Source organism: Rana temporaria, chromosome 4, assembly GCF_905171775.1.
Source record: "Rana temporaria chromosome 4, aRanTem1.1, whole genome shotgun sequence".
In the NCBI taxonomy this organism is placed as follows: domain Eukaryota; kingdom Metazoa; phylum Chordata; class Amphibia; order Anura; family Ranidae; genus Rana; species Rana temporaria.
This window is the reverse complement of record NC_053492.1, coordinates 360,634,930-360,648,580: the sequence shown is the minus strand read 5'-3', so window position 1 is coordinate 360,648,580 and position 13,651 is coordinate 360,634,930. Positions and strand designations below refer to the sequence as shown.

Genomic DNA, 13,651 nt, shown 5'->3' with positions numbered 1-13,651 from the left:
CTGTTTTTTTCCTTTTAAATAAAGAGCACGTCTTCTTTTAAAAGACCTACTTGGAGTGCGGCTGTCCATCCACTTCCTTATCTGCATAATCCTATGCATTGCCAGCACCCGTGTGGTTCCTGAGTGGACTTTGATCACCTGCCTGTGCTCACCTGGAGCGGCGGTCTTTCTACCTGTTCAAAGAAAGAAAGGGAGGAGAAAGAAAGAAAGAAAGAAAGAAAGAAAGAAAGGGAGGAGAAAGAAAGAAAGAAAGGGAGGAGAAAGAAAGAAAGAAAAGAAAGAAAGAAAGAAAGAAAGAAAGAAAGGGAGGAGAAAGAAAGAAAGAAAGGGAGGAGAAAGAAAGAAAGAAAGAAAGGGAGGAGAAAGAAAGAAAGAAAGAAAGGGAGGAGAAAGAAAGAAAGGTGAAGAGAGAGAGAAGGGAATGAAGGCCACCCCTACATCAGTGTACAGTGTACTCACTCAGAGGCAGGACTGACTGACTGGATGGATATCACACTCCTCCATCTTTCCCTTCTGTTTGCTGTGCTTAAAAATTCCCGCCCACATCCCCTGTATGCCGGGGAGAGTGGGCGGGGCAGACACAAGGAGAGGAAGAGAGGAGGGGAGGAGTAAAAGCAGCTCCTCTCCTCTAACTGGCTGTGCGGGCAGCAAGGGGAGGGGAGAGATGTCAGAGCTGGCTGTGATACACCCAGCTCATCTCTCTCTCTGGAGCTCTCAGAGTGCTCCGATCCCCCTACTGATCTGTCCCACTCGCGGCCGTTTGCTCAGGGCGCTCTGTGTGGTCGCACGGCTCGCACACCCCAAAGGCCGGCCCTGATCCTATATAAATTACAATAATGAAAGCTTTTAAACCCAAAATAGCACCTAGGTTAACAATACATGCCTAACAGTGTGACTTTGGTTAGATATGATACTTTGGCCTATATTTTACATACATATTAGTAAATATTGGTTACAGCTTAACGTAAAATAACTTTTTTTATTAACTGTGTTTGTCAGTTAAAGGGGTTGTAAAGGTTTGTTTATTATTTTCTAAATTTCCTTTAAGCTAGTGTTGGTTCACCTTTTTTTTCCTTCAATTTCCCTTCTAAATGTTTTTTTTCTTTGTCTGAATTTCTCACTTCCTGTTCCTCCTCAGTAAGCTGCCCCCATAATACGAGCCGTTCTGTCTGGGGGTTAGTCAGTGTGATCACCCCCTCCCTTGGGGCTACATCCCTGCGGGGAGCCTCCCGTGCCTGTGAACATACAGAGCGTCTCCCCACAGGGATGTTGTCCCAAGGGAGGGGGCGAGCACGCTGACTAACCCCCAGCCAGAACGGCTCGGATGATGGGGGCAGCTTACTGAGGAGGAACAGGAAGTGAGAAATAAAAAAAATAAAAAAAAACATTTAGAAGGGAAATCGAAGGAAAAGGTTAGTGAACCAACAATGCACTAGCTTAACCACTTGCTTACTGGGCACATATACCCCCCTCCTGCCCAGGTGAAATTTCAGCTTCCGGCACTGCGTCGCTTTAACTGACAATTGCGCCGTCGTGCGATGTGGCTCCCAAACAAAATTGGCGTCCTTTTTTCCCACAAATAGAGCTTTCTTTTGGTGGTATTTGATCACCTCTGCGGTTTTTATTTTTTGCGCTATAAACAAAAAAAGAGCGAAAATTTTGAAAAAAAAAACAATATTTTTTACTTGTTGCTATAATAAATAGCCCATTTTTTTTTAAAAAACATTTTTTTCCCCTCAGTCTAGGCCGATACGTATTCTTCTACATATTTTTGGTAAAAAAGAAAAAAAATCGCAATAAGCGATTGGTTTGCGCAAAAGTTGTAGTGCCTACAAAATAGGGGACAGAATTATTATTATTATTATTTTTTTTACTAGTAATGGCGGCGATCTGCGATTTTTATTGGGACTGCGACATTATGACTGACATATCGGACACTTTTGACACATTTTTGGCACCATTCACATTTATACTGCGATTAGTGCTATAAATATGCACTAATTACTGTATAAATGTGACGTGGATCTGTGTGTTTACACTCACAGATCCACGTCCTTGTCTGTGTAACCGCCGATCGCGGGTGCCTGTAGGACATCGCGGCCGCCAGGCACGCGCATTGGCATCTCAGCGATGCGGAGGGATGCACGGGCCGCCGTTGGCGGCGCTCACGCTCCCCCCAGAGGCCGGAGGCCGTATATAGATTGGCATCCACACTGCGGCCGTATAAAGTCGTACGGCCGTCTGGAAGTGGTTAAAGGAACCTATTTAGAAACTAAAAAACAAACCTTTAAACCCCCTTTAAGTATCAAAAATGTAGCTATTCTATAATGGAATATGTGTTAGTTAAAGCAGTATTAACCCTCCCAAAAAAATATTATATTGCAGCTTACCAATCCTTAGATGTGGTGATCTCATTGACTTTTTTCTTTCAGACTTTTTTTCATTTATTTTCAAATGATGATCAAGCCAGTAATTCTGTTATTTTTTAACAGACCAAGCTGTCCAACACAAATTTCAAAAGGGTGAAACAAACAGTGACAGTGACCATTTAATTTGGTCAGCTTTTATTCATTTATGTAAAACTCGATCTAAAAAAAACAAAGACAAAAAACTGTTGCTGTTACTGTTTAGAACTGTTAGTTTTTATTTTTTATTTTAACCTGTTGGTCCATTTAAACCTGCGACTGCATCAAATACTACCCTCTCCTTAGATTGACAATGCTGCAGTTCAGAGTTGTCTCTATTGCGCCTCTATTCATAGTCTAGACTTCCTAAGACAGGAAGCATGCTGCTGGTAAAATCACCAGGTAAAAGTAATAAAAAAGTCCTAAAAAGAAAACTAATGCAGCCATCACATGTAAGGATCGGACAGCTGCATCATATAAAATGTTTAGGTTTTAGATCGCTTTAACACTGTAAACTCAAGCAGCCGAATTGGCACTTGTCATCAGCCTCATTCTCAATAGTTACTGGGGTGCTGGCTCTTAAAAATATGGACATCAAGCTTATTCAAGGGTAACCAATATGGATCTCACATCAAAGTGGTTGTAAACCCTTAGATATACCCAGTGAAATTACTGGCCTCAGGTGAACAAATTATCCTTCATAAGTTGTACCTGTCTTCTCTTTTCTACAGCCATTCAAAGTGCAGAATTATAAAGCTTGTCTGAGGCCCCGTACACACGACAGAGTTTCTCGGCAGAATTCACCGAGAAACTCGGTCAAAACCCGGATTCTGCCGAGAAACTCTGTCGTCTGTACAGTTTTGGCTCGATGGAGCCGCCGAGGAGCTCGACGAGAAAATAGAGAACATGTTCTCTATTTTCTCGTTGTTCTATGGGAGAAGGCAGCCCGCCGAGCTCCTCGGCGGCTTCATCCCAGAACTCGACGAGGAACTCGACGTGCTTGGCACGTCGAGTTCCTCGGCCGTGTGTACGGGGCCTGAGAGTTTAGAAAAATGGGGCGGAGAAATTAAGTTACACTCTGCAGAGACCAGTGAGGAGAGCTCTCAGAGCTGATTGGAGGGAGGAGACACACCCCCTTCACATAGCACAAGGGAAACAGAGCGAGGCTGTCAATCAGCTGGAGATTCCTTCCCTGTCACTTTTTTTCTCTTGGTGTCAGTAGTAATTCATGCTGATAGCAGAGGAACACTGAAGCCCTGTACACACGATCGGTTTGTCCGATGAAAACAGACCGATGGACTGTTTTCATCAGACGAACCAATCGCGTGTGGGCCCCATCAGTTTTTTTCCCATCGGGGGAAAAAAATAGAACATGTTTTAAATTTTCCCTATAGATAACAAAACGATAGAAAAAAAACGATCGTCTGTGTGGAAGTCCATCGGTCATAAATCCATGCATGCTCAGAATCAAGTCGACGCATGCTCGGAAGCATTAAACTTAATTTTTCTCAGCACGTCGTAGTGTTTTACGTCACAGCGTTTTGGCACGGTCGGATTTTTGACCGATAGTGTGTAGGCAAGACTGATGAAAGTCAGCTTCATCGGAAATCTGATGAAAAATCCATTGGATTAGATTACATCAGATATCCGATCGTGTGTACAGGGCTTTAGTGCTCTGGATTGAGACAAGTACGCACTATATAGAGGGATATTCTTTGTTCATATTTAATTTCTAAGGTTTACAGCCACTTTCAGGCCTCGTACACACGATCAGTCCAAACCGATGAAAACGGACTGAAGTTCAGTTTCATCGGTCCAAACCGACCGATTGTTCCACCCCATCGGTCTGTAGTCCCTCAGTCCAGAAACAGAGGGCCAGATTCACGTAGAATCGCGGCGGCGCAACATATCGTAGATACGTTACACCGCCGCAAGTTTTCATCGCAAGTGCCTGATTCACCAAGCACTTGCGTGAAAAATTACGTAAGCCCGCGTAATTCAAAGGGGCGTGTGCCATTTAAATTAGGCGCGCTCCCACGCCGGACCTACTGCACATGCTCCGTTTTGAAATTCCTGCCGTGCTTTGCGCGAAGTGACGTCATTTTTTCGAACGGCGACGTGCGTAGCGTACTTTCGTATTCCTGGACGTCTTACGCAATAACAAAAAAATTTTAAATTTCGACGCGGGAACGACGGCCATACTTTATACAGCACATACGTGTGCTATGTAAAGTTAGGGCAGCTAAACTGACGACTAACTTTGCGACGGGAAACTAGACTAGCAGCGACGTAGCGAACGCGAAAAACCGTTGTTGATCGCTGTAACTAATAATTTGCATACCCGACGCTGGTTTACGACGCAAACTCCCCCCAGCGGCGGCCGAGCTATTGCATCCTAAGATCCGACAGTGTAATTCAATTACACCTGTCGGATCTTAGGGCTAACTATGCGTAACTGATTCTATGAATCAGTCGCATAGTTAGGAAGACCCTAAAACAGAGATACGACGGCGTATCAGGAGATACACCGTCGTATCTCTTTTGTGAATCTGGGCCAGAGAACTTGATTTAAAATTGGACCGATGGATGCCTGACCGATAGGTCAAAACCAATGGTTAGTACGCAAAAGCATCAGTTCCAAACCCGGGCATGCTCAGAATCAAGTCGACGCATGCTTAGAAGCATTGAACTTCGTTTTTTTCAGCACGTCGTTGTGTTTTACAGCACTGCATTGGACTCGATCAGTTTTTGAACTGATGGTGTGTATAGGCACATCAGACCATCAGGCCTCGTACACACGGCCGAGGAACTCGACGTGCCAAACACATCGAGTTCCTCGGCCAGTTCAGCACTGAAGCCGCCGAGGAGCTCGGCGGGACGAGAGCTCCCATAGAACAACGAGGAAATAGAGAACATGTTCTCTATTTCCTCGCCGAGCTCCTCGTCGGCTTCCTCGGCCGAAAGTGTACACACGGCCGGGTTTCTCGGCAGAATTCAGCCAGAAACTCGGTCGGAAGCTGAATTCTGCCGAGGAAACTGGTCGTGTGTACGGGGCCTCAGTCAGCTTCATCGGTTAAACGATGAAACTGAACTTCAGTCCGTTCTCATCGGCTTAGACTGATCGTGTGTACAGGGCCTCAGTTAGATCTGTAAGTCGATTCGTTAAAATCATGTTCTATTCCACCATGCCCCAAAATGTTGCATCCAAAATTTCTGACCTTTATCTCGCTTAGTCCTGAGCTAAGCACCATTGGTTCCTTTGACTGTATTTGGTTGTCTGGAGAGATGTATATCTGCTGATGGCTCATAATCAGTATACATCATGGCCTATCACATATACCCACCATTGATCTCTACTCATACCACCAAAATTATCCAATCTCTTTTAATAATATGCAGCATGCATTATCTACATATGTGTGAAACATGCCAAAAGATTGTGCTCCAAGCAAAAATATTGAAAGTGCTGTATTTGAGTTTGTATGTAACATTTAATTTGTATACATGTTGTGTTCTCTCAGAATGATTTGAAGATGCTGTTTACTTCCTTGGCTGATAATAAATACATCATACTGCACAGACTGGCAGAAGCAGCAGAGCGACCAGCGAAAGAACAGATGCAGGTAATTAATGTGAAAGGCCATATCATAACTAACTTATTATTATAGCAATGCCAAGGCATAGACTAGGAGCATATTCACCTCACATTTGACCAGACAATTGTCACAGATGTCATGAGGCTAGTCCAGTGGTTATAGACATGGCATTGCCTTTATTTACATGATATACACCAAGAAATATGCCACATTGTCTCATACAGGTCATTGCAAAGAAATTCATTTTCTTGTAACCCCACCAGACATTTGGATACTATTTTTACATATCTGTATAACACGACAGCGTCCACTACTGGCCTTTAGAGAGTCTGCCAGCTTAAAAACATAATGGCCACTTAATATACAGTAGCTAATAATGCGGACCTGTCATCTAAATACGTTCCTTGCCAATTCCCTTAAGCTAATACCTTGAAGCTGGCACAAAATGGTAAAAAAGACAGGAGAAATTAGAGTATATATATATATATATATATATATATATATATATATATATATATATATATATATATACAGGGCTTTTTTTCTCAAATAGGTGCTGGAACTCAACCACGACCCCCCCAAAACCCATCCCCCACACAAATCCTCCAAATCACATCAAATAGTGGGTGTGGTCAGATTTTACAAACAGTAGAAGGGTCTTAAAGGGGCATTAAATGCCAGGATTGCATTAAATACAGAGTGCAGAGATTATGGGGGTTACACACAGAGTGCAGAACTGTCACTTGTAAACACAGAAATCGGACTTCTGTGTTTACAAGTGACTGTGGTGAGCAGGCACCAAAGGGTCTGAGCCAGAGGTGGTGGAACTGAGTTCCACCAAGTTCCCCCTGAAAAAAAGCCATATATATATATATAGTATATAGTGTAATAGATGGGTGACTTGGCTACTTACCAACATAAAAGCTTAAAGCGGAGTTCCGCCTTAAAAAAAATATTAAAAGCCAGCAGCTACAAATACTGCAGCTGCTGACTTTTAATAAATGGACACTTACCTGTCCAGGGTGCCCACGATGTCCACATCCGAAGCCGATCAATCGCTCGGCTCTCGACTGCTCCCGCCGCCATCCTCGGTGAGGGAATCAGAAAATGAAGCCTTGCGGCTTCACTTCCCGGTTCCCTAATGCGCATGCGCGAGTCACGCTGCACATCCTCACTGGTCCCTGCTGTCTTCTTGGAACCTGTGTGTTTCCCAGAGGACAGCGTAGTCGCTGGAAGTGGCATAGGTCACTGCGATCACCGTGGTGATCTATGCCTGGAAGGGAGCAAATATCTGTATTACACAGGTATCTGCTCCCCCCCTGAAAGGTGCCAAATGTGAGGGGGGGGAGGATTCCAAAAAGTGGAAGTTCCATTTTTGGGTGGAACTACACTTTAAGGAGATGTTTATCTGTCTTCACCCCTCAGCAGGTGTCTTCAGCAGTAGGCCACAATCAACAGAAAAGGGCACAAAAGATGTTATAAGCCAAAGAGAAGCAGACTAAATAGGGAATTTAAAAGGTTGTTTTCACTCACCATAATAATAAGAAACCCAAAGTGTATTGGAGAGCACCAGTAGATATTGAAGACAGAAAATGTGTTTTACTGCACCACTCCCAGGTCTTGCAGCAGGGCTTCTATATCAAGGCCAAAAAACTGTGGCTGAGATAATTCACTAGCTTCTGCCTAAAATGTAAGCGTGTGTGTTTTTTTGTTGGAAAGTCTTTGAACAAGTATGGCACTTTTAAGTGACCTGATTTTAATAATTTGGCTATTAAAAGAGATATTTAGCAAACCATACAGTACCTTCAAGTTAAAGGGGTTGTAAAGGTTCGTCTTTTATTTTCTGAATAGGTTCCTTTAAGCTAGTGCATTGTTGGTTCACTTACCTTTTCCTTCGATTTCCCTTCTAAATGTTTTTTTTCTTTGTTTGAATTTCTCACTTCCTGTTTCTCCTCAGTAAGCTTTCCACCATCATCCAAGCGGTGGAAAGTAATTTAGAACAGCTTACTGAACATCAAATAGAGAAAGAGGTACTCATAGACCCAATAACTGTAGTATTGGCCACATCTCTGGGCATCATATGACAAAAGAGAATATTCCCCCTGGGTGGGACTTTACAAGCCAAACACAGTGTTGGTAAAAAATATGATCTTTAATAGGACAAGACATACATATTGGCACTTGATAAGAGCACACAATGCGCACCTAGGTGCATATAAAAGCAACAAATGTACAAAATACAAAAACAATGCCACCAAAAACAATACATGTGCCGAGGATGGCGAAAAAAGAGCAGAACGAAAAAGCACTCTCCTAGTGGGTGATGTGAGTATGACTGACGCGTTTCTGGTTAACAAACCGCCATCAGGGGCCACGGGAGCAGAGTAGTGCAAGTAGTAGTTCAAACCACGTGATGGACTGGGTGTGGATCCCCTTTAATTAGTTTTAAGTTCAATCCAAGAGTTATATGGAGGGGGAGTAGCATCCAAGCATTCCTCATTGCCAATGGGGTGGACAATAGAAGGGCCCAGAACCTGCCGGTATTTAGCCAGCCGAATAGCGTCCTGCCCAATTCCAAGAACTCATCTTTTATCCAATTCCCCTTTAAGGTCTAAATAGACCTAAAACACTCAGATAGGTCCAGGGGTGAACTATGGCGTTATCCCAGCAGAGTAAGCGCCCTGAACATCTTACTGAGGAGGAACAGGAAGTGAGAAATTCAGACAAAGAAAACAAAGAAAAAAAAACATTTAGAAGCGAAATTAAAAGGAAGAGGTTGTGTAGATGTGGAAGTGTCTGCGCTGTAGAAAAGCTGAACTACAGGGGGGGGCAAAAAAGTAAAAAAAGTAAAAAAGGGGGGGGGGGTAACAAAAAATCTGTGAACAGTGGGCCGTGAAATAGTAAGTATATTGACACGGTGGGGGTAACCCACAATAAAACGTGAAATAGGTGTGGTCTAGCCTAAATAGTGTATCTAAAACACATATAAGAAATCTTCAAATTATCAATGATAAGTGAACAGTTCGAACAAAAAACTCCCCAAGCGATTAGTAGAAGTAAACAAATATCCGATTTGGTAAAACTTGAAAAAGAGTGAAGTGTTATGGACAGTATTAGAGTGCAGTCCAACACATAGACAGGTACAGTGACTGATAAATAGATAAGTGAAAACAATATATCAAACTCAGGTGAGTGGAGGTGCGTGCTTGGGTAGGTCCACACAACGTGTACCCTTCACCAATAGTGAATCAGAAGGCTTACCTCTCTGCTCACATACAAACCCTGAGACAATCACTGTACCAGCAGGCTGTTAACTGGATATCTGCTTGTCTCGATCGTGGTACATATATATAAAGACAATGGTGTAAAGGTTGTAGCTTTATCTTCTTACAGGCAATAAGGAGACATAGTGCCCAAAAATAAGCAGTGGCTGATTGTCCACTTACACAACTTACAGGAGTGTATGAGGAGCGTGTGCCTATCTCCACGAGCGCCGAGCTCGTATCCCAATCTTCTTCCAGCTGTCAGTTTCTCTTTAGCAACATATGAGCCGTCCGCTCAGGATGAGGTATATGAGCGGGGATGGAAGAAGAGAGGGGGAGCACATCGCATAAACCATGCAGCAAATAAATTTATTAAAACAAATAGATAAGTAAAAGACTCACATGGGGCAGTCTCAGGGCGGTCCCGTAGCAACGAACGCCGCGCTCGTCCACCGTCCGTCAGATGCTGCTCCTACTGTGTACTCTGTAGCAGCATCTGACGGACGGTGCACGAGCGCGGCGTTCGTTGCTACGGGACCGCCCTGAGACTGCCCCATGTGAGTCTTTTACTTATCTATTTGTTTTAATAAATTTTAATAAATTTATTTGCTGCATGGTTTATGCGATGTGCTCCCCCTCTCTTCTTCCATCCCCGCTCATATACCTCATCCTGAGCGGACGGCTCATATGTTGCTAAAGAGAAACTGACAGCTGGAAGAAGATTGGGATACGAGCTCGGCGCTCGTGGAGATAGGCACACGCTCCTCATACACTCCTGTAAGTTGTGTAAGTGGACAATCAGCCACTGCTTATTTTTGGGCACTATGTCTCCTTATTGCCTGTAAGAAGATAAAGCTACAACCTTTACACCATTGTCTTTATATATATGTACCACGATCGAGACAAGCAGATATCCAGTTAACAGCCTGCTGGTACAGTGATTGTCTCAGGGTTTGTATGTGAGCAGAGAGGTAAGCCTTCTGATTCACTATTGGTGAAGGGTACACGTTGTGTGGACCTACCCAAGCACGCACCTCCACTCACCTGAGTTTGATATATTGTTTTCACTTATCTATTTATCAGTCACTGTACCTGTCTATGTGTTGGACTGCACTCTAATACTGTCCATAACACTTCACTCTTTTTCAAGTTTTACCAAATCGGATATTTGTTTACTTCTACTAATCGCTTGGGGAGTTTTTTGTTCGAACTGTTCACTTATCATTGATAATTTGAAGATTTCTTATATGTGTTTTAGATACACTATTTAGGCTAGACCACACCTATTTCACGTTTTATTGTGGGTTACCCCCACCGTGTCAATATACTTACTATTTCACGGCCCACTGTTCACGGATTTTTTGTTACCCCACCCCCCTTTTTTACTTTTTTTACTTTTTTGCCCCCCCCTGTAGTTCAGCTTTTCTACAGCGCAGACACTTCCACATCTACACAGTATCAATTTATTTGTCTTGAGAGGACAACACCCTTGGTGTTTGCTGCAGTATTCACGCCCACTCACCCCACTTTTCTCTGGCCCACTCCCTTTCACTTTTATCCCATACAGCGCAGGAGCCCACCTAATAAAAGGAAGAGGTTAGTAAATCAACAATGCACTAGTTTAAAGTAACCTAATTAGAAAATAAAAAACGAACCTTTACAACCCCTTTAAGCTTACTTTCTGAACCTGACCCGTAGACACACAAAGCTGAAGTTCTTCTAGTTATCGCCTCATCTTCACCAATACTATTACATGAGCACACTAGAAGCCTGTTCCTTGAACTCAGTAAGTTTTTTTTTTGTAATTCCTTTATTTAGCCAACAGTTGCATTATACAAATGAAGATGTAAGTAAGGCGGGCAACAATGACATACGTATGCTAAAAACAATTAATGAATGTCCGCCTTAGCTTCAAGAACTTCAATACGTTTATGGAGAGTTCATACTTGTACCAACATTGGGCCTGTGGAAAAAACTAATTTGCATATAAAGTCGGTCTACCTACGCTCATTTCATTTTGGTCAGAGTCCTATGAACAAAGGCCTACCAAAGCTACTCCGATTTTGTTTGATACTTTTCTTTCACCTCCGTTATATGTTTTCATCTGTCTTGAAATCCTATTTCTTCTGCATTTCATATTTCCAGGGATTCTCCCCTTTTGTTGAATCTACAGGAACCCTGTACCAGATGGGTCACATACCGAGATACCGCTAACTTTACTTAGCGGAATTTTATGAAACCTTTTGTTACCTTGATGTGTTTGTGTATCATCACTTCAATACTGCTCATCCACTGTAAATCTCCTTCTCTGCTTCTCTGATCTCCTTCTCTGCCATCCTGTCCTCCTTGTTCATTTGCTAATTTCAAATAACTGTAGTTTGACAATAAATGAGCCAAGGTCTAATGCTCAATACAAGATGTACCAAATTAAAAAGCATAGTGTTTGTGACATGTCTCATAGGAAAGACTGCTGGCATTTTAGAACGCTGTGGATTTTATTAGAGAAACTCTGTAAATAAAGCAAGTTTTGTTCATGTATTTTTGAAATAAATGCTTACTAATAAAATGTACCTGTCTTTTTTCCAAACAATGCATTAGCTATTTCATGGGATGGAAGTAGGCCAAGCAAACCATTCCTAATTATATATGATCTCAGTTTAATAGCGTGTCATTTTTATAATGACAAAACAAAACTGACACTAGAGATGGGTTTATTATATAGCTGCATAAATAGAGGTACAGGGGAAATAAACAAATACAAAATATAATGTAGTGTCAAAGCACATCAACTGGCACTTTGTCATTACATATTTGCAGTGTGGCAATGTGAAGAATATGTCACATTGGTTTAGTTTGATACAACTTTTACAAACAAGTATAATATACTTTAATGTATGGTATATCATAAATCCATTAGCAATCCACTTTGGTAAGCATTACATAGCTTGAATAATCAAAATTAACTGGGCAGTTATCCTATTCCTATAGTCTTTTCAAAACCATCATGATACCTCGCCTGTGGAATGCACTACCAACCACCATCCGACTGGAGTCGGACCACTTGGCCTTCAGGAGAAAGATTAAAACCCATCTCTTCTGAGGTCAAGGGGTTCCTTACCCATAAAATGGATACAGCGCCCAGAGGCGATTCAGTTTGCATGTGTTGCGCTTTACAAGTCTCTCACTCACTCACTCACTCACTATGATTTATCTGGAGGAAGATCAAAAGAATAAAGCTAATCATATATCCTATAAATATGCATTTACAGTGTAAACTAAAGTGAATAGTAGCGCTAAACAATATACATAAATAAAACCCAGTGACAGGTGATAGTGATCAACGCTAATACATAAATAAACAACTAATAATAACGTTTGTGCAAAAATAGTTCATAAATGAGACTGGATTGTCTCAAACAAGGAAAGCTGAATATATCCTGATGTGAGATCTTCAAAACGTTCACCACACAGCGTGGTTAAAAACTCACCAAATGACGATGCCTTGCGCTCTCATGCTCAGCAAAACAGCATCAACCCTTACAGGGTTAGATATCCACCGATATCCAGACGCGACACCCGATATCAAGGACTCTCCATCTATAAGAAAACAAAGTGCTCCAATAATGCAGTATTGTTGTAAAAAGTTTATTTTATTAAAACAGCTTCAAACATTGCACTCACATAAGCTCAAATCAATGAAGCCTAGAGGCATTCACAGCCATGTCCCGACGTTTCGCCATAACGTGACGGGATGTGGCTGTACGGCAACCAGTTTTTCACGCTTGCTGCTATACTGGAGTTGACACTTAGAGAATCACGTAAGAAAGTGTGGGGGTCGTGGCGCTGTCTCAGCTGAAGGCTAAATATACCAAATGTGTAATACGGTAATGACTTGTATGTGATCCAGGGCATAAACCAGTGAATAGTGGATCTAAGCAATAGAAGTGCCTAAATGTACTTCATGTATAAGTGACTAAGAGTAGTGCGTGTTAAGACACTCAGACAAAAGTATGCTGTGTAAAGAAAAATAGTAATAGGTAAACACTGTGCACCAAATAACTAAAAATAGTACAAAGTGTAATGTGACACTTAATCACGGCTAATAGTGTAAATAACACTAAGTGGCACCAAGTGCACTAGGTGAATAACCAATAAGAATAATATAAATAAACAATAAGTGCTAGGATATCAGTGACCGCCTGTAGGGGTCAGCGGTGAAAGATGCTGAATCAAAAACAACAATAGATAGGTGAACAGCCCATATTGAATGTAACAAAAATAATAAAATAGTCCAATAAAGGATAAATCCAGAAATTGGTCAGCAGTCCACATTTAATTGATCAAATATCAGAAATGTGTGAGATTGTTCATAAACGGGTGCACCCAA

The 13,651-nt window shown here is 42.1% G+C and overlaps 1 protein-coding gene across 1 annotated transcript in view; it reads left to right on the top strand.

Moving 5' to 3' along the window:
• Positions 1–13,651, top strand: part of SYNE1 (spectrin repeat containing nuclear envelope protein 1) — a 595,717-nt gene that overhangs the window by 379,642 nt on the left and 202,424 nt on the right. Inside the window, exon 102 of the mRNA XM_040350885.1 lies at positions 5,927–6,028. Within this exon, the coding sequence (XP_040206819.1) occupies positions 5,927–6,028 (102 nt within the window). The remainder of the gene's footprint in view (positions 1–5,926; positions 6,029–13,651) is intronic.